Source organism: Globicephala melas, chromosome 7, assembly GCF_963455315.2.
Source record: "Globicephala melas chromosome 7, mGloMel1.2, whole genome shotgun sequence".
Lineage (NCBI taxonomy): Eukaryota > Metazoa > Chordata > Mammalia > Artiodactyla > Delphinidae > Globicephala > Globicephala melas.
The window spans coordinates 5,921,594-5,943,604 of NC_083320.1; the positions used below are offsets into that span (position 1 = coordinate 5,921,594).

The 22,011-nt window shown below is 52.3% G+C and overlaps 1 protein-coding gene across 1 annotated transcript; it reads left to right on the forward strand.

Annotated features, from left to right (window-relative positions):
• Positions 1–1,917: 1,917 nt before the first annotated feature.
• On the forward strand, positions 1,918–5,928 carry ARL4C (ARF like GTPase 4C). Its single transcript, XM_030866333.2, has one exon. The coding sequence runs from the start codon at positions 2,435–2,437 to the stop codon at positions 3,011–3,013; it is 579 nt and encodes a 192-aa protein (XP_030722193.1). The 5' UTR covers positions 1,918–2,434; the 3' UTR covers positions 3,014–5,928.
• The last annotated feature ends 16,083 nt before the right edge of the window (positions 5,929–22,011 follow it).

Here is a 22,011-nt window from a genome sequence, read left to right on the forward strand (position 1 = left end):
AAAGAGATGCACCTTTTTCTTTCTAGGATCTACACCAAGGATGTGAGCCCAGGGCTGCCAGTAGGAAAACAGAAGAGAGATGGAGAGAGACCTGGTCTAAAGGCTTCTTTTGAGCTCCATGGCTTCTGGCCACGCCTGAACAGCATCGTAATCATGAACTTTTCCATTACGTCAGTGAATATATTTCCATTTTTGTCCAACTCAATTTGAGTTGAATTTCTTTCACAGCTGAATTCAGGTTGCTTACAACTTCATTCCCCATTAAATTAAAACAGTGTGTGGGTGGGGTGTGGAGTGAGAGAGAGCACGCAGGCCCTCAGCCCTTGGCACTGGGCTTCGAGAAGGCAGTGTGCATGTAGGTTCCGCCTTGGCAAAGTCAAGCGCCCGGGCCTTGGTCTCCTCATCTGGCAGCTTGGACAGAATGATCCACAAGGCCTTTTCCAGCCCTGGACCCAGTCTGGGAAACTGCTGTCACCACGGGGGTTCCAAAGGAGGGATGGCTGGTCCTGCCGTCTACATGTGGTCTTTTCACATGGTTCAATGCCAACAAAACTGCCTGTTTTATCATAGCTTGTGAAACGAAGGTGGTAAAGGAAAGTATTTCTATGTTGGGTTTTACTCATTATCATTTTCATTTCCAGCCCCCTAGACCCCATTTTCATCTCTCTGCCTCATAAGCTGGAGTTGGGAAGAAGCCACCGTGCATTCTGCCTCTGCTGCTACTCTTCCAGAGCAGCTCCGCCCCAGATCTGTGTGCATCTGAAATGCACGCGCAGTCTCCTTGGTACCTGGAGAGGATGAGCCTTGGTCGTGTGTTTACAAACCAGAATAAGACCACTGAATTGGAGTGAGGGGAGATGGAAACCGGGGACTGGGCACTGGTGTTCGTTACCTACGGTGCCACCGACTCCAAGCTCCTGACACGTTTTGTTTCAGGCCCAAGTGCGTCTGCAGGGCCTAGTGCAGGAGGAGTGGTTTACCTGTGGGCAGGTGATTCTCAGGTCTCAAAGTAGGGTGGTAGAGGGTGCTCTCCCGAGATGCTAACACTTGACCTGGCATGTCAGCAGAGTCGGTGGAAACACAAATAAGGCAGCTAAAGGGGCTGTCTGGGACTGGTGAGTCGTCGGAGCTATCTGGGGCAAACAGGGTCTCCTTAAGCCGAGGTTTGGATGTGTGCATCGCTGCCACCAGGCAGGAAAAGCTAGGCCTCCGGGGCACCCGGGCACAGGCCTGCGCCCTAAGTGCGGCGGTGGCCCGGTGGAGCCCCTTGGAGCTCTGGCAGGGAAGCGAGCCAGGGCATCGCGAAGGGCCAGGGTCCTGGGCACCGCACAGGGCGCGAGAGTGGAAACGCGCCCGGGCTGGCTCACTGCGGACAGCGCCCTCCTTTCCCCTCTCTTGGGGGTCGGGGAACCTGACCCACCGCCCTCTCTCTCCGGCGGGGCACTCTCACCCCCGCCCCGGACGCTCCCCAGCCCCTCGGGCAGAGCTGCCCCGGCCCGCCTTGCCCTGGACTCCGAGCCGCGCCAAAGCCCACGGAGCCTAGATCCCCGGACCCGCTCCCCGAGGCCGGCTACACCGCCCATGGCTGCAGTCCCGCTGGCCTGGGATCGGGGGGGGGGGGGGCGGGGAGTTCCGGGAGCCGGGAGCTATTTTTACAAGATGCGTCAGTGGGCCGAGGAGGAAGAGCCTGCTCCGGGGCCCATTGTCTGGGCGCTGCGCGGGAGGGGACGCCGGCAGCGATTTCGAAAGCTCCGAAGGGCGCGAAAGCGGCCGGCCGCGAGGGGAGGTCCACGCCCCACCCAGGGCCGCGGGAGGGGCGGGGCCATTGGGGCGGGGCGGGGCCCGCGAGGGGCGGAGCCGGGCGCCCTCCCGCCGCTGCAGGCTGGCGGCGGCGGCGGCGGCGGCGGCGGCGGCGAGGGGACGGCGGGGACAGCGAGGCGGCCGCGCCGGCAGCAACAGCCGGGGAAGCCCACGCCCCGCCTGCGCCTCCGAGGCGCACCCCGGGAGCGGGAGCAGCCCCGCGGCGGCACCGCCCAGGCAGAGGCGAGGGCCTGGCACCCGGAGCCCCAAGCCGTCAGCCGCGGAGAGCCCGGGCAGCGGCGGGAGCGCGGGGGCGCGGCCCGAAAAGGCGCAGAGCGAGCCGGGGCCGGGGGAGGGCGCCGGGCGCGAGCATCTCGCGCCGCGGCAGCGGAGGCGGCTTCACGGGAGACAAAAGCCCGCCGAGAGAAGCGATGCCTGGCCGGCGCGGGCGCGGGGGCCGCGGCGTCTGAGCGCGCCGAGCCGTGCGCCCCGGGGACGCAGAGGCTCGGCCGGTGCCGGCGGCCGAGGGCGGCAGGCGGGGCCCAGGTGCGCCCAACCGCGTCGGGCCCGTAACTGCTCGGGGGGCGGCGCCCTCCCGCCGCAGCCGCAGTGGCCGGCGCCGCAGCGAGGAGCCATGGGCAACATCTCTTCCAACATCTCGGCCTTCCAGTCCCTGCACATCGTCATGCTGGGTTTGGACTCGGCCGGCAAGACCACGGTGCTCTACCGGCTCAAGTTCAACGAGTTCGTGAACACGGTGCCCACCATCGGCTTCAACACGGAGAAGATCAAGCTGAGCAACGGCACGGCCAAGGGCATCAGCTGCCACTTCTGGGACGTGGGCGGCCAGGAGAAGCTGCGGCCGCTGTGGAAGTCCTACAGCCGCTGCACGGACGGCATCATCTACGTGGTGGACTCGGTGGACGTGGACCGGCTGGAGGAGGCCAAGACGGAGCTGCACAAGGTGACCAAGTTCGCCGAGAACCAGGGCACGCCGCTGCTCGTCATCGCCAACAAGCAGGACCTGCCCAAGTCGCTGCCCGTGGCCGAGATCGAGAAGCAGCTGGCGCTGCACGAGCTCATCCCGGCCACCACCTACCACGTCCAGCCGGCGTGCGCCATCATCGGCGAGGGCCTCACCGAGGGCATGGACAAGCTCTATGAGATGATCCTGAAACGCAGGAAGTCCCTCAAGCAGAAGAAGAAGCGGTAATGCGCGCGGCAGCGTTCCGAGTCGGTGGGGGACGAGCGAGCGAGTCAGGAATGAATGAATGAAAGGCTGGATGGCCGATCGAGAACCCGCGCCCGCGAACAAAGACAGCGAACCAAAGCGACGCTTCGACTTTTTAAAGCGGAATGCAGGACTAGTGACTCGACCTGGGTATGTAGGCAGACTTGCCAACCTGAGCTCGACCTGCCGTCACCCCTAGCTCAGGGGACCTTTTGTCTGAACGCCAGAGCTGCTGAAGGGTTGGGGGCCCCACTGGGGAGTGGACGTGCAGGTCCCGCCGTATGCCCTCCTGGCCCAGGTTGGAAGGCTCAGATGTCAGAGACAAAAGCGATTTCTTCCTACTCCATCAGGGCCAGAAGTTCAGGCTTCCCTGCCCGCACTGGGGATCGCACCTGTGAATTTCCTGAGGTATGCGGTTCCCAGAACCCCGGGAGTACCCGTCTGGGGGCATGGTGGCAGTGGGAGGTGCTGGGGGGGACAGCCTCTCCTTGAGCTGTGAAAGCTGGACAATTTTATGTCACAGGGCAGGCCCCTGTGAAGATTCATCTGTCCTGCCCTGGGCCCAAACGAGGTGCTGGTTTGGGCCATCAGAGGACTGCCTGGAACAGTAGGGCAGCCGGAAGGCACGGGGCGCTGCGCTGGCCTCCTCTGGGGAATGCCCGCGAAGAATGCCCCTTTCCTGGTGCTTTGTGGTAGCTTCAGAAGACCAGTTATGTTGAGAACTGCTTTTCAGCCTGGAATCAGACATCTTCCAGATGGTTTGGACTCTGTCCATGTGTAGGTCATTATCACACAAAGAGACCAATAAAAAAAAAATTAGAAAAAAACAAAACAAAAACAAAAAACTGTTGGAGGTGGTGGCCAATGATGCATTTTCTGTTTGCAGAATAGTTAAAGGTGTTTAAAGGGTAAGGCTCTCGACATCAATGCTGGATGCGGTGTGTGTGTAGATGCAGGGACCTCCCTCTGCACTGTGTAATCGGCATACATTTCTAGCCCCATATGTGTGGAATCTTAAATTCTCTTAGCCTACTGTTTGGCCTGTGTGAGCACACCAGCTGCAGATGTGTGCTGAATGACAGGCGGGTTTTGGCAAGGGGTGTCTCTTGTCATCCTAACCGCTTGATGATGGGTTATGGTTTTCAGACATCTTTTTTTTTTTTTTAAAATCTGCTACGAATGAATACTCACCTTAGAAATAACTCAGTTTAGGAAAAAAAGACTTTGCTTTGCCCTTTTAGATCCCTTTACACTGCAAGTGGTGACATGTTCAGATTTCTAATTGGTTCATTGTGGCCTATCTGGTTTCAGTATTTTCATTACAAATGTCTCGCTAGAGTATTTGATGTCATGCACCAACAAATAAAAGCCCACCTTGTTGCAAAAGCCGACCTCATGGCATGGATTTAAAGGCGAGGGAAAAGCACAAGGAGGGCCTTCCTAATTCCTTCTTGTGGAAACTGGTTGCAGAGCAAATGCAGACACAGTGAGTGCTTGAGATAAAGGAAAGCCTGTGACGTAATGGTCACCTGTCCTCAGGCTCCTCACGTTTACTTGAAAGAGGCTTTGGAAACAGATAAAGTGAAAGAAGAAGACATACCTATTTTTAATAATGTAATTTAAAAAATCCTTTATAATCAGGACTGGGTCTTGGTGTGCAGAAGCTGTCATTTACCCTGAAACACAGTATCAAACAAGAAACTTAACGCTTCCTGTGTGATTTTGATTTCCTCTTTGAATCCGTGTTTACAGGTGGAATTATGTTTTTTTCCCCCCACTATGATAAATTTCTTTGCGAAGGAGGCCTTTAGATATTGAGTATGATCATGTGTGTGAGCATGTGAGGTATTCAAGTTATAAATCCATGCCTATTTTCCACTGCACTCAGAAAGTTAATTTAAGAACCAGAGGTAGAAGTCCCGGCTTCCTGCTTGAAACCCAATTCTCCTATGAAATATTTTAAAAGAAGAAACCTAGCAGCCCATCTTCCTTTTCTCTTTTGTCCGTGTATTTGGTACCCCTCCAATGCTGGTCTTTTTGTAGAAACTCAATAGAGAAAATATAGCTGAGCAGTGTTGAAAAGCCTGCAAGATTTCAGTTTACATATCGACAGCATAGTCACTGATTTCTAAATGGGCTGGTCCCATCATCTGAAGATTCTGTATAGAATTATTAAAAAAAAAAATCCATCTTTCTTTATTTTCTTCACATGCAACAATTTCTTAAGCACTTTGACATTTTGGTAGTTCCACACTATTGAGAGAATAATATATTTATTTTGTGACATTGCAGATGCCAAATACTGTAACCTTCTCGTGCTGACAATACTTTGGTTCAAGATCACTGTTCAGATCCTCTCATGCTTTACCAATGATGCGAAATGACTTTGTTTTTTGCATTATCAGTACTTAAGGGTGCAGTCAACTGTTAGTAATTGTGCAGTAGAGCTCTGTGGTGTAGCAACCAATAGTTGAGTCTCAGTTGATTTCTGTAGTGTTTGCCCAAATAATAGCCCATTTCGTCTCTGACCAAATGGAGGAAACACAGGCTAAATCACCTTGGAGCGGTCACCCGGAGAGTCCCCTCCAACGCAGCCGCTGATTTATTATGCCTCCTGCTCTTGGGAGAATGAATGGGCTCCACATATAGAGGAAGTTGGCCTCCCCACACGAGCTTTTGAAATGTTTTCTCACAGACACAGGGAGGCCAGTTTTGTTTCCGAACGATTCTCTTCACAAAATCTCTGTCATGGTGTTGGGACTATGTCTCCTGGTTTGTTTCCGTTTCTACTGCTGTAATTCTCTGTCCTGATCATCTTCCTCTTTGGGTTCCCATTCCCTTTTATATGCATATATGATCCTGTGAACAGAAATAAATTATTTATACAATCAAACGTTTGGGGAAATTGTCTGTGGATGTTTTTTCAAGTTGCCTCTCTTTGTTTCTAGGCCTGAGTGGAGGGATGGATCGCAAGATGGTCTCTGCTGTCTGATGGGGTCCAGGGCTGGATGAATCATCTCTGCTTTTTTGGTTTAACTGAGAGGCTCGGATGCAGGAATCTGTGTGCCTGTCCCCCTTATGATACCTGTCAGGGGTCCTCACAAATCCTTGAGGAAAATGGCCTTAATGCCCAGCCAGCGCCAAGCCTCTCAGTTATTAAAGAAGGTCGTGATTGTTAGTCGCTTCAAATATATGATCTGATTATGTGAAATTGGAAACATCTGTGTGGTACTGTAAGCGCAGAGTAGTCACCACGCTGCTCAGCATCTTGACTGCTCTCTTGGTATCTGGGCTGAGTCCATCACTCTCGAACCCATCAGAGAGACTCCAAGACCTGAATCCTCTTAAACAGTAGGTATGGTGAGACCGTCCTGCTCTGTACATACCAGCGGGAAAAGGTCCACTTTCTAAAGAAAAAGTGATTGGGCCAGAATCGGTAGACCCTCTGACTGGTTCAAAGTGTAACTCATGGAGGCCCTTAGCAGACATTAAGCAACGAAACTCATTGATTGGCTGGGTCTTAACTCTGGAGCCAAAAAGCCAGTTTCAAAGTCTGAGTCATGCTCACGGCCCCATGAGTTCGCTGAAGCTCCTCAGCCCCTGGACCTCGATTTCCCCATCTGTAAAATGGGCTCATAATGATTGTTGGGAGGATGAAACACAATAGTGCACGTGAAGTGCTTGTAAAGCACCCGAGCAAGGCTTGACTTTATTGTTCACTTTGCAACAGAAGCTGAAGTTTAGGAGCCAAGTGACATCAAAAGGGCACAGATGCCATTTCTAAATACCGAAACCTAAAAACTGCTTATAGGAGTAGAAATATTAGAAATCAAAAGAAGCAAAAATTGGAACCCTCTTTTTTTTTTTTTTTTTGGTGCAACCTTAATTTAAGGAAGGAATCCCCAAGGAGCCAGGTAATACTTGGTACTTAGATGATATTGTTCATCTTATGTTTTCCAGGAAAGTAGGTACAAATGCACTGACGCCTAACAACTGAGAAGGCTGATTTTAGTCCTAAGCAACTGCCTTATTTTCCCCAATTTGAACTTCCCCCCAAAGTTTTGGTTCTTCATTTGTAAGTGTTTGCGATAGACAGTAGGTGTCTCGAGTTACTGTTTTCGTGCCTTTACATTTGTCTCCAGGGCCTGTGCTCTTGGAACAATTCTGTACCAACATCATAGGCTATTTTGATGTCACATTTGTACGGTAGTAAGGAAGGACAAATTGTGTGCAAAAAGCAGAAGATAAAAGGCCTGAAATGATCAAAAAGGTAAGAACACCCCAGAACTTGATCCCCTTTGATTTCCCAGCTCTCAGCCTGTCCACCTAACCTCTCCCCTTTCCTCCTCTGCGGCCATGTGCACATCTGATGCCCACAATCTGGCCTTGGCCTGCCAGGAGACAAACTGAAGGCATTTCTGTTCTCTTCTCAAATTTGTGTCTTATCTGGAAAACGGCCTTCTCCTTCTGGTTCTCCTGGTTCAGCTGAAACCTTTTTTAAAATAGAATTTGCGCAAGACAATGGAGCACTTTATACATTTGTTTTGCATGGTTTCTGAACTTCAGGGTGGGGCAACTTCAGTCTCTAAGAGGAAACTGCAAACTGAGGGTATCTGAGAAACTGGCATGTGGCTTCTTCCCCAAGATTAGAAGTGAGAATGAAAGAGCTGTGTGGTTTAACCCCACCTAAGTTTTCAGAACATGGCTTGGGTGTTTCTTTGAATGATCTGAACTTCTATGCTGAGTTACTTTCATTGTGTGACAGCACGGCATGAAAGAAATAACCAAAACAAGTCATTTTTTAACCCATCTATAGCATGGGTTTGAGAAGACAAGCATCTCTTTTGCGTTTATGAATTAAAATGGCTCTCACATAGTAATGTTAAGGACAGCTCTGTTTCTATTCCCGTTAGTCCTGTGTAATCATGGTAATAGCCACTGCTAATCCTTATTGAGCACTTCATGTGGGCTGGGCACCATCCCCATGCTCAGTGTTTTATCTACGTGATCTTTTTTGCTCCCAAGAGCCCCAAGAGATCAATTCATGCATCAAATAAATTAATCACCGATATCTGCACTTGTAGATGAAGAAACTGAGGTGAATGAAGATTAGACACCCTCCTCCGAGGTCACTGGCTGTTTAGGGTGGAGCCCAGATTGAAGCCCACGGGTCCCTGAGACCCCGAGGCTGAGCGCTCGAAGGCTCCCCGGCCTGCTGCGCGTGGAGCAGAAGAAAGCTGGGACTCTGCATCCGGGGAGAAGAGGGTGGAGGCTGGTGTCACCGGCCGCAGCATCACCTGCCTGCACCCTCCTGACAGGGGGACCACCACTTCCCACCTCCTCCCCAGAACTCACACTGACAGGCCTGGCCCCAATGCCCGCACCTTGCCTTCCCTTCTCAGAGAACACAGCCCAGCGTCTAGAAAAACACTATCCCTCCTATGCCAGTTTCCATCCTCGAAGAATTTTCTTTCTGGTATTCCTTTCAAGAAACTGTGTTGGGGGAGAAACTGTGTTGAGGGCCATTGCCTTACGCAGGGAGGGGCATTTATATAACGCAGGGGACGGACCCTGGGGGTGGCGGGTATCAGTGTTCCCGCATTGGGATCTGAGTCAGCTAACCTCTCAGCCTAGATCCCCACCCCTGCCGCCGCTACCCTGTGCGCCGAGGATGCCTGCCCTGCCCGTCCCTCAGGGTGATTCTAAAGATAACATGAGGTAATAGAAAGCACTGTCCAACCTGCAAGGCGAGTTGAGACACTTGTAAACGTGTGTTCCCCTTCTCTCTGCGCCGCTGCCCTGGCTCCCAGGGGTGTTCTGCTCGTGCCGTTCTGGACAAGCCCGGTATCACGGACACCCTCTTCTTTACCACTGATAAGAGAACTTCCACCTCACAGAGTCAACCAAAGGAGACTTCAGGAAGGAAAACATCTCTCCCTGGGAGATTCAGGGCATAGAGCCTTTAGTGTAAGCTTTTATCAAGTGACTGTTGGGGACCATAAGCCTCCTTACATCTGCTGTTGGCAGAATTGTCATCATTCTACTGGCTATACTCCGATTATATTCATTTCCTGAAATGCTAACTCCCTGTGCAATTACTCTCAATGCCCACGTCTCATAAAAGCTAAAATAATTTCAAGGTATAATTGAAAAGTCATCACGGTAAGTAACGACAATTGGAACAGCGTATTCCGTAGGTATACGTGTGGATCCAGAGATGAACTGTTGCGTTGCTGTATAATTTGAAGGGCACTGTGATGCCACATTCACCATGTAAAGAATGCTGTTAAAACAATATCTACCAACAGTTGTGACCTCCGTCGTACTGAGGACACTCCACTCCGGGGCACTCGGGGAGATTTATAACATGGTTCTTGTTCTCAGAAGCCTGATATTCTAGCTGGTGCATGAGGGCTAAACTATCAAGTGAGGTGTTTGACTCCAACGTGAAACCAAAGTCATTGCTCCAACCGTGGTCACATTTTTCATGCCACATGAGCCTTGGAGCAAAACTAGAAATAAGAACCTGTTACTCTGTGTCCTGATTCACATAATTTGAAGACGTCCGTTTCTCCATCAGTCTCCTTCTCCAACTCTTTCTGAGATTCCCTGGGGGGAGGTCCCTGTGCTCATGACCGCTGCTTCCCCCACTTCCTTCTTTCCTGCCCCGACCTCTTGTGTGTTTCATAGACCTTCCGGCAGTGAGAATCAGCATGGCAGCCAGAACCGCTGGTCCGCAGCGCTGCTGACCCTACTTGTGTCGCCCCAGTCTCAGTTTCCAACAGACATTTCAGTGCACGCTTCCTTAGGGAGGGTCTCCTCGCACGTGTAAGGGACTCAGATGTCTGAGAGGCTGGGGACTATCTGAGTGGCCGGCCCAGGCCCGTCCTAGACTCCTGCTTCTTGTCTGACACTGACTGTTTCCATGAGCCTCTCTTGGGTGTCTCAGCCCTCTAGTCTCATGCGTGGGGCTCCTCCCAGGAGACACCTCAACTGACTAGAAATCCTGGGACGAATGTGAATCCTAGTGTGGACCCCCAGGACCCTAAAGGCAGATGTGTGATCTGTCTTGGATTCAGGTTTCTCCCATAAAATTGGAATTTCCTGCAGAGGTATTGATAATGACCGCTTCTTCCTGAAACTCACTCTAAGTCTTAATTCTGCTCTTCCGGCATCTGTTTGAGTAGCCGGGATGATGAGATCAGAGGTTGAAGCGTTTGCTTTAAGGTAAAGTCTTCTGAAGGCGACACTGTGGGTAACCCATGCACACCCATGCCTTTTTTTTTTTTTTTTTTTTACTTTATTTATTTTTGGGTCTTTGTTGCTGCATGAGGGCCTTCTCTAGTTGTGGCGAGCGGGGGCTACTCTTCGTTGCGGTGCGCCAGCTTCTCAGTGTGGTGGCTTCTCCTGTTGTGGAGCACGGGCTCTAGGCTCATGGGCTTCAATAGTTGTGGCGCACGGACTTAGTTGCTCTGCGGCATGTGGGATCTTCCTGGACCAGGGATCGAACCCATGTCCCCTGCATCGGCAGGCGGATTCTTAACCACTGCGCCACCAGGGAAGCCCCCATGCCTCTGTCTTCTTTCTTGCTGGCAGACCTCAATTTTGCTTGGGAGACATCCTCTGCCTCATGGCTATGTGCTCAGGGAAAGTGACCCTGTACCAAGTTTAAGGGGAGATTGGCCTGAACCATGAATTTAATTCATTCTTCTGGCCAGTGACGGGCTTAGGAAGGGTCATGTGACATGATTCTGACCAATGAGACTAGAGGAAAAGTCTTTTTGGAGAGGATTAAGTGGATGGACTTTAGGAATTTTTCCTTAGGTTTTAAAGCTAGACACAGGCACTGTGTAGCTCTCCTTTGCTTCCTCTGAATTTCAGCGAATAAAGATGTGATGCCTGGAGTGGCTGCAGCCATCTTGACACCATGAGGAGAGCCAGCCCACACACTGAAGATGTGTGGGAGAAGGGAAATAGGCAAGGAACCTGAGTCTTAGATGATGTCATTGAACTGCTGAAATAACCAACCCTGGGACTGCCCAACCTCAGGACTTGTGGTATGTAGACAAACACATCACCTGTTACTTGAGGTTTCAACTACCTGCAGCTACAAATCCTCAACTGATAAGATCCATCAGACACCATAACCAGCCCTTGATGGTACAAAATATCTAGGGTACTCCACAAGAGCTGCTGTGTTACAGAAACTGCTCCACCACCTCTGTGCCAACAGATCACATGCGGATTGAAACCTGCCTGAATTGGCCCTGGCTGGGGGAATGGAAGGATGGCCAGCTCCACTCAGCTCCGGGTTTAATAAATACCACCATGGAGCCAAGGACATTCCAGCCAGGAGAGTGCAGCACACCTTGAATGTAATTCAGAGCAAGCAGCTGAGAACGGCCATCAAATGTTAAGCCCTTTAACCAGCATTCATTCAAAAGAAATGATTAGCATAATATTAATTGCTACCATTCATGGGATGTTTGTTTTATGCTAGACAATGAATTAAGCACTCTACAGAGTCATTTCCATTAATCCTCCCTGAAGGACCATGAGGTAGGTCTGTTCATCCTCTCTGTACTGCTGCCTGCCTTCAGTAGACAGACAGACAGACAAGTGGATAGATAGACAACCACAGTAACAGTTAGTGACCACTTACAGAGGGCCAAGCCCTGAACTAAATACAGTGGGCCAATGTCCTATTTGCATTTCACAATAAACATAATGAGATCGGGACTATTTTTGTCATCACCCTCGTTTCACAGATGTGGAAACTGGCTGGAGATACTGGGTGTATGGCCAGGGTCACAGCCACACAGCAGAATGAGATTTGAATCTGGGCAGGCTGACTTCAGAACCCATGTGCCTACCCCGAGGCAGCCCTGCAGAGCCTGGAGCCGGGGCTCCGCACGTGGTAGATGTTCTAAAATATCTGTGAAATCAACGAGCTCGTAATTGGTGGAGTGTCCCCATCACGGCAGCTCGGAAGGACAGCACAAGGGCTCCCCAAAGCAGCGCCTCTCAAACATGTGTACACACCACTTACCCAGGGGCCTGTTACATCACAGAAAATGCACCGGTCTGCCACATGAAGTGAATATCACCTGGGCTCTGCCAGCACGTGGTACGGGTAGGGGCACAGCCATACCGGCTGGTTGCTAGTGTGGCCCCAGGTATTCGTGAGACTTATGTGCAGCTGGAGTACAATCTGTTGCATTTCCAGGATGCCCCTCAGTAGCCATGACCTTCCTGGCGTCCAAGAGGATCCGTATAATTCCCAGAATGTGAAGACAGTTGACCAGCTCACGGATACCTGCGTGGCAGCAGGTGACGCAACGTCGCAGGAGCAGCTGGCAGCTCGTACCTGCTCCCTTCTGCACGACCCCTCCTGCTTCCTGGCATCTCTACCGGGGCAGAGCCTCCGTGCTCCCTGTATGCTCCTGTGCTTGGATTGAGGGGGGACCCGGCCCCGGTGCTCCCCAGTGTGACTTGAAGGAAAAGTGGGGCAGTTTTGAGGGGCCGTCCCTTCTCCGTGATGTTGCTTCCCTCTGATTCCAAGATAACGGAAGCGAAAGATGGGAACAGCCCGGAGAAAGAGCAGAGTCACTTCTTCCGGGAGAGTCGTGCTTCTCGGCTGGCACCGACCGTGACATGAGCTAGACGGAAACCTGTGTCGTGTCAGGCCACTGAGGTTTCAGCGTTGATTTGCTGACTGACCGAAGCTGGCTCTTATGAGCGCCGTGCACCGTCCCTTCCCCTCCACAAGGACCGACACCACGTGACAAGCAGCCGCTTATCTGGAAAGTTGGTGACAGTGAGCCCGCACACGCACAGTTCCCTCTGGAGTTCAGGACTTTGCTCTCAGGGGTCTTGTTCAGTCCCCTTGTCTTTCTGACTCTTCATCACAGCGTGCATCTGCCCACAGGTCCTCCCAGGTCCTCCTAATCTTTTGACATCAAGGGCAGTGCCTCTCCGAGGTCAACATCAAGTTTATTTAAAATTTCAGTGTCCCTGGCAGGTGTATATAATTATACCCGCACTGCAAAATGAGACTGAGATTAAAGCACTTGCTGGGGGTCAGCAGGCAGTCACCTGTCTTGGGAGGTGTATTGGGCTCCTGGGGCTGCTGTAACCAGGGGCCGCAATCTGGGGGGTTTAAAGCAATAGGAACTTATCCTCCCACCGTTCTGGAGGCCAGAAGTCTGAAATCAAGGTGTTGTCAAGGTTGGTTCCTTCCAGGAGGTCTGAGGAGAATCTGTTCCATGCCTCTCTTCCAGGTTCTGGAGGCTGCCAGCCACCCTTGGCGCCCTCGGGCTTGTAGGCGCGTCACTGCAATCTCTACCTCCGTCTTCATCTGGCCTTCTCCTCTGTGTGTCTTCTCCCTTTCTCTTCCCTTATCGGGACACTTGTCGTTGCATTTAGGGTTCCCCCCTAATCGGGATGACCTCATCTCAAGATCCTTAATTACATCTGAAAGACCCTTGTTCCAAATAAGTTCACAGGCACAGCTCCTGGGTGGACACATCTTTCAGAGGGTCACCATTTAATATAGAAGGCAGTGAGAGGAAGCATACCCTCAAAGGGATTATTGAAATATTGATTGACCTCAAGCCGGGGGGACTTTGGGTGGCTCATACCCGTTCTATGAAACCATCTCCCATTCAAGTTACACCGACTCAGTAAGGCCAGTGCAGCTGCCCACCCGTGAGCAGGGCATCACCTGTCTTGATGTGTGCTCTGCCCTGTACACTGCTGAGATGGCAGACTTCCTCTCAGTTTTTGTTTGTGTCTTAGTTTTATTTGGTCTGTCTGTTTGCGCTTATAGGAGCTCAGTACAGAGCACCCATATATGAAAGAAAGGCAGAGAATGTATTCCCCGAGTGGAAGAAAGCAAGGCAGGCTGCCCTGACCCTTGGGACTGTCAAACACATGAGACTTTTGTTAAGAAGCTTTTTGCCCAATGTAACTAAACCCCGAAGTGCAGGAGGCAAAGGGAGCCCATACTCTGTATGCCTTGGGGTGCTGGCTCTGTTACTCATGGAAATTGGAAAGGAATGGGCTTCGTGCTATCATTGTGAGTTCTGCTAACAGAATTCTACGTAAAGCTACAAGACGCCACTGAGGCGTCTGATGGATTTTACTGACAGAAGGAGCACATGTGTGGAGCGGGAGACCGCGTGCTCTCTACTGAATCTGATGCTCTTCTAATATTTGAATATTGGGCAGGGCCCTTCCCAGTTCCCCCTCCTAGTCCATAAATACCTGTGTCCTGTGCAGCTGTGGATTTCTGGCCATCTGAGCCTCCTGCTGTGCTGGTGATGATTTCTCTCATCCAGCCCTCACAGTGGTGGGTACAGGGCAGAGGGGAACTGCTGGAGGTGAGGTATAGGGCCCCTTGCTTGGTCACGGAAGCATCAGCTGCTATCCTAGTGGCCACGTGGCTGGGAACAGCCAAAGGGTGCACGTCGCATGAAGACGGGGGCTGGTGAGGGCAGGGAGAACCGTCGTGTGAGCAGGAAGTTTCTGCCCATGGCTTGGGGTTGGCTGCAGGACGGGCCACGAAGGCAGCGTGGATGCCAGCAAACTCCAGAGCCTGGCCTCACGGAGGCAAAAGAAGAGGAACAGACGCTGAGGACCCTCTGAAGTCTGCCGACGCCACGCCCGCCTCAGGGTGCAGGGAAGTCTGGGGTAGTAACAACAGCCGCCATTTATGGAGGCCTTACTATGTCGGGAACTCGCTAAACACTTTGTACTTTTATTTGGTTTCATCTTGGAAGCAGGTCTGGAGGTGGTATATGAGTCAGGTCTCTCTGTTACAAGAGACAAAGTAGGTCAAGTTCAAATGGGGATGGTAGGAAGTATGTGGGGTTGCTCAGAGCACTGGAGGAGAACCCCAGAAACTAGGGCATCCGCAGGGACCTGGGGACCAGAAAACAAGAGCGGGTCACCATCGGCACACACCCCATCTCTGCTCCCTCTACACACTCACTTCCTTCTCTTCTACATGGAAAGTTCTTCACACACAAAAAAAACAACTTCGGTTTCCATGATGAGGTTTCTCCAACGGTCCACCAAGAGAAAATTCTGGAGAAAGACTCTTAATTGTCCTACTTGCATTTGGCGCTCAGTCCTGGGCCATTCCCTGTGGCCGGTAGGGTGGCCCATCTAGGACATGTGTCCACCCAAGGAAAGTGGAGCCACTGGTGCAAGAAGTGGGGGGAGGTTCTGGAAAAATACACGGCACAGGTAGGTGTTCCCATCGCCTGGACAGAAGAGGCACCCAGGCTTGGAGGGGCCGCGTGGCTTTGCCCAGGGCCTTGAGCCCGCGTGCAGTTGCCTGTCACCCACCACAGTTCTGCTGTGGCCAGTGCCGGCCACCGTCTCCCAGGCACAGGCTCCACATGCTCGCGGGACAGCCTGTTTGGAAATGCACTGGATGAGCACCAGGGTGGTGCTTACATATTGCACAGCTGGGATGCTGTGGGCATTACATTAATTTCCAAGTGCTGCTGTGACCACAAATGTATTGGCTTCAGACAGCACAAACTCATTATCTAATGGCTCTGGAGGTCCTTTGTCCCCAAATCGGTCTTGCTGGGCTGAAATCAAGGTGTCGGCAGGACTGCATTCCTTCCAGAGGCTCCGGAAGTTGGGCTTCTATGGTGGACTTCCCTGTCGACTGTGCTCTGCCCTTTCTAGCTTCCAGAGGACCCCTGCACGCCTCGGCTTGTGGCTTCTTCCTCGAATCACTGACCTCTGCTTCTGCCATCACCTCTCCTTCTCTAGCTCTGACCTTCCTGTTCATGACTAAATTGGGCCCACCTGGATAGTGTAGACTCATCTCCAGGACACTATGTTGCCACGGAGGGTGACATATTCACACGTTCTGGGGATTAGGGTGTGACCATCTTTGGGGTCACAAAGATTACTCCACCCAGCCCAGGCATTGACCAATCGCAGCAGAAGCCGTCTGTGCCGAGGGGCACGGGTTTGGAGCCCTTGCTGTGCCAGAAGTTACCCATGCATTTGCTGGGTCCCAGGGAGGTCTGGGGGGCCGCAGAACAGTGGAGGGAATAGGGGGCTTTGGCCAGTGGCTTTTGGCATGGAAGTATTTTAACGGTATCAAGCAGCACGTGGAGACCAGAGCAGCCCAGCTGAGGGTCAGTCTGGGTGAGAGCAGATTTACAGGGAGGTCTGGGGTGTGCAGCCACACACACCAGTTGGCAGGTGGGGGGCTGCAGGGGAAGCACCAGAATCTTCGGGAAGGAGGGCAGTGCTGAGTCTGTGGCAAGCTTGACACTGCTTCCCCTGGAACTGGGTAGAGCGGGCCAGGCCTACCCCAGGGCTCAGGGATGAAGGGGTTAAACGAGGCCAGTCATGGTTTCAGGTTAGGTCCAAGTGGCCAGATGTGGGGCGGGGGTGGGGGGGAGGCAGAGGGAACTGAGAGCAAAGGGGGTCTGGATGGGAGAGGGGCCCAGCCTGCAGACCCTTGGGGTCCTTTCAAGACTGGGGCTCCCAGGGCCAGGGCGGCTTAGCTCCTTAATAACAGAGGGGCCCACATGTAGAAAACAAACCAGCAAGTGATCTCTGTCCTAAGAGAAGAGCAGCCTCTGGAAGACAGCGAGCCTCTCTCCCTGGTGGCGTGTGAGCCTGCACCGGCCTGGTTTATCAGACCCACTGAGAGCCAGGTAACCCCGTGCCACGCCCACGGCGGCCAGGCCCCAGTGGCCAGGAGGGGCTCGGGCTGGGGCTGTGAGGAGGAAATTGATTCTACTGAAGGCTTGGGCTGGAAACCTCTCCCCTAACCCCCGTCCCCACTCTTTGGTCCAGGGATCGAGGCCGACCCTGCTTCATGGGCGGATAACCCCTGTAGCCACACAGCCCTCGTGCTTAGAAGGGTCCAACAGTGGATCGAATAGTGTCCCCAAGGATTTATATCCTAACCCCCAGGACCTAAGAATGTGATCTTATATAGAAACAGAGTTTTTGCAGAGGTGATTAAGTTAAAGGTCATGAGATGAGACCATCCTGGATTCAAGGTGGGCCTAAAATCCAGTGACTGATGTCCTCATAAGACACAGGGGAGGGGAATTGGAGATGCAGAGACACACAGAAAGCAAGGCCGTGTGAAGATGGAGGTAGAGATTGGCGTGATGCAGCCACAAGCCAGGGAAAGCCCAGGACTGCCAGCCAACACCAGAAACCAGGAGGGAAGCACGGACCAGACTCTTCCCCAGAGCGTGGGGAAGAGACCAACCCTGCTGACGCTTTGATCTCAGACTCCAGACTCTGGCCTCCGGGGTTGTGAGAGGAGCGATTTCTGATGTTTTCGGCCACTTCGTTTGTGGTCATTGGTTACATCAGCCGGATGAAACTGATACCGGCTGCATGCTGGTTTAATGTTCCATTTGGTCACTGCCTTGAAATTCTTAATACTTTTGAACGAGAGCCTCACCTTTTCACTTGGCTCTGGGTCCTGCAGATTACGTAGCTGGCCCTGGGCTTCGGTGTCCTTGGGAAGTAATAACACTACCCTTCCCCCAAACCTGCCCATCAGCAGGGAAGTGTCTCCAGATGCTATGGTAGGGGAGGGCCTACAGGAACCTGCCCCAGGTCGACGAACCCAAAACCCCTCTACATTCTTCCAAGCGGGACGAGAAGTCACGTTTCCGTTCCTCAGAGCCGTCTGAGTGTCTGCGCAGGGACTGTCTGCCGACCACGGCCCTCCTGGCTTCTGATGGTTCACGAAGCTTAGGTGCGCGCACAGACCACGGTGGGAACACCGCCCCTGCTTCTGCCCTCAAGACCCATTGCACAGGGCTTGGGTGAGGCTGCCTGCCCGGGGCTGTGCGCCGAGCTTCTAGGGTCTCCTGGGCACACGCTGTTCCTTCTAAGAAGCCCGAGGAGCGTTTTTTAATGGTGTTTATTGTCGTTGTTGTTATTTTTTACATAAAAGGTGCAATGATCTATTTTCTTTCTGTGAGAGCACTAGAAAATCTCTGTGAGAGCCAGTTTTCAAAATAACTCATCTCCTGTCCATCTGAACTGCGTTCCAGAGTATGGCGGCTGGTCCTGGGTTCTGTCCAGGAAAAGGCCATGAGCGGGGGCCTCCGTTACTACAGACTTGTCATCTCCGTCTCTCCCTGCCTTGGCCACGTGTGGAGGCTGAGGTGAAGCTGCGCTACCCTTCAGAGAGGCCCCGGATGACCTCAGCGGCCACAGGTAGGTAGCACCTGGCCCAGCATGGGAGGCCTGGTTTGGCCCATCTAATCCCCTGTGCCTGTCAAGGCGGTTGCCTGGAGAGCCGCCTCCCAGCCCCAAGCGGGGCCGCGCCGTGAGGCTCAGACGATCGTGGTGCTGTGTGTGTGCTGCCCCCACCGGGTTTCTTCCTCAAAACTGTATTCTTGTGAAACCCAAACCAAAAGGAGAACTAGAAGATGGAATATTTTCTGCCGGACCCATGACTTCCTTGCTAGTCACGAAATCTCCTGGGTTTATATCCTATGAGGGGCCAATGGGACCATTTTCACAGGCTGGGCCACTAAGGTGGGCACAGCAGTGACTCCGTGAGATGGTTTCTGGGGAGAGGGAGACTCACAGAGACCCCTGGACTGAAAGGTCTAATCGGAATTCAGAGCCTCTGTTGTCCCGCACGGAAATAAACACCCGACGAGCGGAAGTGTTCACGAACGGATGGTTGTATAAGTCGGGTATCAGAGAATGGCGCATGTCCTAGGATAAAGCTAGACTACGTCAGCTCAAGGAATCTTCCAGCTCTAACATTCCATGCTCTGTGCAATCATGGAGACCCATTATGTCAGACTCTCCACCTTGGGGCAAATTGATCAACACAGAACTTTTGCTTCTGACTTCTGTGGCAGCCCTGCTTACCCATGGGTTGTAAAATAAACTGAGCGTACCCTCTGGCACCCGAATCATTTCTGTCTCATGTGGAGCACAGGATTCCTCAATCTCTAAACCTTCAATCATGCCTCCTGATCTCAGACCAGAATGTAATCAATACTTATTAGGGCAAGTGTCTGCCCGCAGCTCGCTGAGCCCAGCAAGTAAAATATTCATGGCCTGACAAACCTGTTTTAACTATTCTCTTTCATCACTTTTTTACAGCTAACCAACAATGGCTAGAATCTAAAGCTAAACAGTTTTGAGTACAACTTGCAGAATCTATGTTCCAAGATGCACCGTTGGTCCCAGAGCAGGGCCCGTTCACTCCTGCGACAGGCTTGTGCCAGTGACAGCTGGGAAACTGTGGCCTGGCCTGAGGTCTGTGGTCCCCAGCCTGCTCTAGATGGGATGAGGGGAGTTTTATAAAAGACATGTAGCTCAAACATGGAAATGTGGGTGTGGAGTTCAGTGCTTCCGAAACTTCTCTGCTAAAGATCTCCTGGGATGCTTGTTAAACACACAGATTACTAGGTCCTTGTGGTTGGTCTGGGGGTCACGACAACAGTAGACTCTCAGTAAAAGGCTGTGGACTGGAGTTGAATTGAACTGGGGCAAAGACAAGGGACCTGCCTGAAGAACACAGCAGGTGGCACCCAGGTCATAGCACTGGGTCAGGAGTGAGGCAGCACATGTCCGAGGACAGTCAGGGACCCTGAGACTGCCCTCCCTCCAGGCCCAGGGTCTCCTCAAACCAGTGATGATGCTGTGAATGTCCACATGTGAGTTGCTGCCCATCAAATGATGACCTAAAGGTGAGACATGAGGGGACTCTGCTTCTTGCTTCCTTGTATCTTTTAAAGAGTTGATGGATTGATTGACAGCAGGTAGTTCCCAGGGCTTCAGAGAAGATACGAAATGATATGACGTCAGGTTAAACACCAAATGAAGCAAGGCAGGCCCAGAGACACCTCCCTTCTCGTGCACTGTAGGTACATGTTCAGATGTGTGTTCCCCACTACAGTTCGGAGCCGGAAGGGACCTTTGAAAACACTGGTCCAGCTTCATGGGATAAAGACTAAACTTGACCCTCACGGCCTGGAGACGCCCAGCCTTGCCCACTGCCCCCCCACTCCTTGCTCTTTGCTCATCACACAACCTTCCCTTGGTGCAGTGTCTTGACTTCCGGGCTCCCTCCTGCCCCAGGGCCTTTGCACACGCTGTTGCCACTGCCCAGAGAGCTCTCCTTCCTTCTCCACGTGTCCTCATAGACTCCCCTCTCTGCCCAGCTCTCTGGCAAACTTGAACTGCTTGTAGAAGCATTCCTGATGCTCCTGGCCATCAAGACTCACATGCCCTGATGACACCGGGTACCCTCGTTCTTGGTACGCACCACAGCTGCAATCTCCCGTTGTTTGTGAGACCATCTGGCTGCCATCTCCCTAGCAGACTAGGGAGGGCCACACGGACAGGAATGCTGTCCGCTTTACTCCCTTGTCCCCTCAGCTTCTCAGCTGCTCCTAACCCTCAATAGGTCTTGGTGGCATGAATGTCTAAACTCCCTCAGGTCACAGGTGAGGAAATGGAGTCCAAGTGATGAAGGACGCAGTGCTTTGTCTTGAGCTGCACAACCACGAGGTCAGTAGAATTATAAACACGACTTAGGTTCTTGGGTGCCAGACACATGCTAATTAACTTAGGAGGATTGCCCTGTTTAACCCTCATGCCGACGACGTGGATGTAAGTAAGATCGTTATCATCCTCCAATTACAGGTGAGGAAACTGAGGCTCAGAGAATGTGACAGCTGCTACCAGTGGGCCCCCCAACCCACCCAGAGTCACCTGCCCATCAGGGACAGCTCCCTGTGTCTCTCTCGGCCATGAGAGGTGTCCTCCATCCGTGAGAGCAGGCTTGGCCACGCAGGCAGGACAGAAGGCTGGGCGTTAGTGCAGGGGGAGCGGCCCTCCATCACCAAGGGGAGGCTCAGGGAATCAAGGGCCTCCTTACCACCAGTGGGATGACCCACACGGCCTTTCCCAGGTCCAAGGTGAGACTGAGCCCGCGTGGCAGCCTGCTCACAGCACTGCCCCTTTGACCCTTCCTCCCTGAACAATGTCCCGCTTTCATGGTGCTTCCTGGAATCACGTCCAAAATAAAGTACTTGCACCTGCAACCTTGGGAATCCTAAGTAACAGAAAGTGCGAAGAGCAGTAGCTCGGCCAAGGTCACACAAGGAGCAAGTGCAAAGGCAAAATCGGGATCCAGTACCTTCTTCCCCATCGCGCCACAACAGCACCTGCCACTTGGCTCCGACGCTGTTGGGCAGTGACGCTACCACACCCTTGTGATAAGTAGGTCACCACTGGTTAGCAGGATAACGGCCCCCAGAGATGTCCCTGCCATAATCCCCAGAGCCTGCGACTCTGTTATATGACGTGGGAAAGGGCGGACTTAAAGTTACTAATCAACTGACTTTAAAATGGGGAGATTATCCCAGATTATCCTGGTAGCCCAGTGTAATCACAAGGGTTCTTCTAAGTGGAAAAGGAGGCCAGACAGGAGAGTCAGGGTGATGTGACCATGAAGACAGACACAGTGATGCAGCACCGCAGGCTTTGAAGGTGGAGGAAGGGGCCACGAGCCAAAGAATGTGGGCAGCATCTAAAAGCTGGAAAAGGCAAGAAAACAGATTCTCTCCCTTGGAGCCTCCAGAAAGGAATGCAGCCCTGCCATCAGCTGGGATCTGGCCCAGGGAGACCTGTGCTGACTTTTCACCTACAGAATTATAAGATAATAGATGTGTGTTGTTTTAAGCCGCTATAGTTGAGGTAATTTGTTACAGCAACAGTAGGAAACTAACACCACCGCTTAAAGAACTTAGGAGCCCATCCCTCCCTGTGCTTTATGGATGAGGCTTGGGTTTCTTTTCATATTGTGACGTATCGATTACATCACAGAAGATCTTGAAGACGTCTGTGGCACTGAGTGGACTAATTCTGTCCTGAAAGCATCCACCTTGAACATTTAAGCATTTTCAAGCCAGGCTCTGGAACGTTTTGCAGACACTGGCAGA

Bases quoted from the DNA above. Each gene is read 5' to 3' on its own strand.
- ARL4C (XM_030866333.2), top strand. From the start codon at position 2,435: ATGGGCAACATCTCTTCCAACATCTCGGCCTTCCAGTCCCTGCACATC.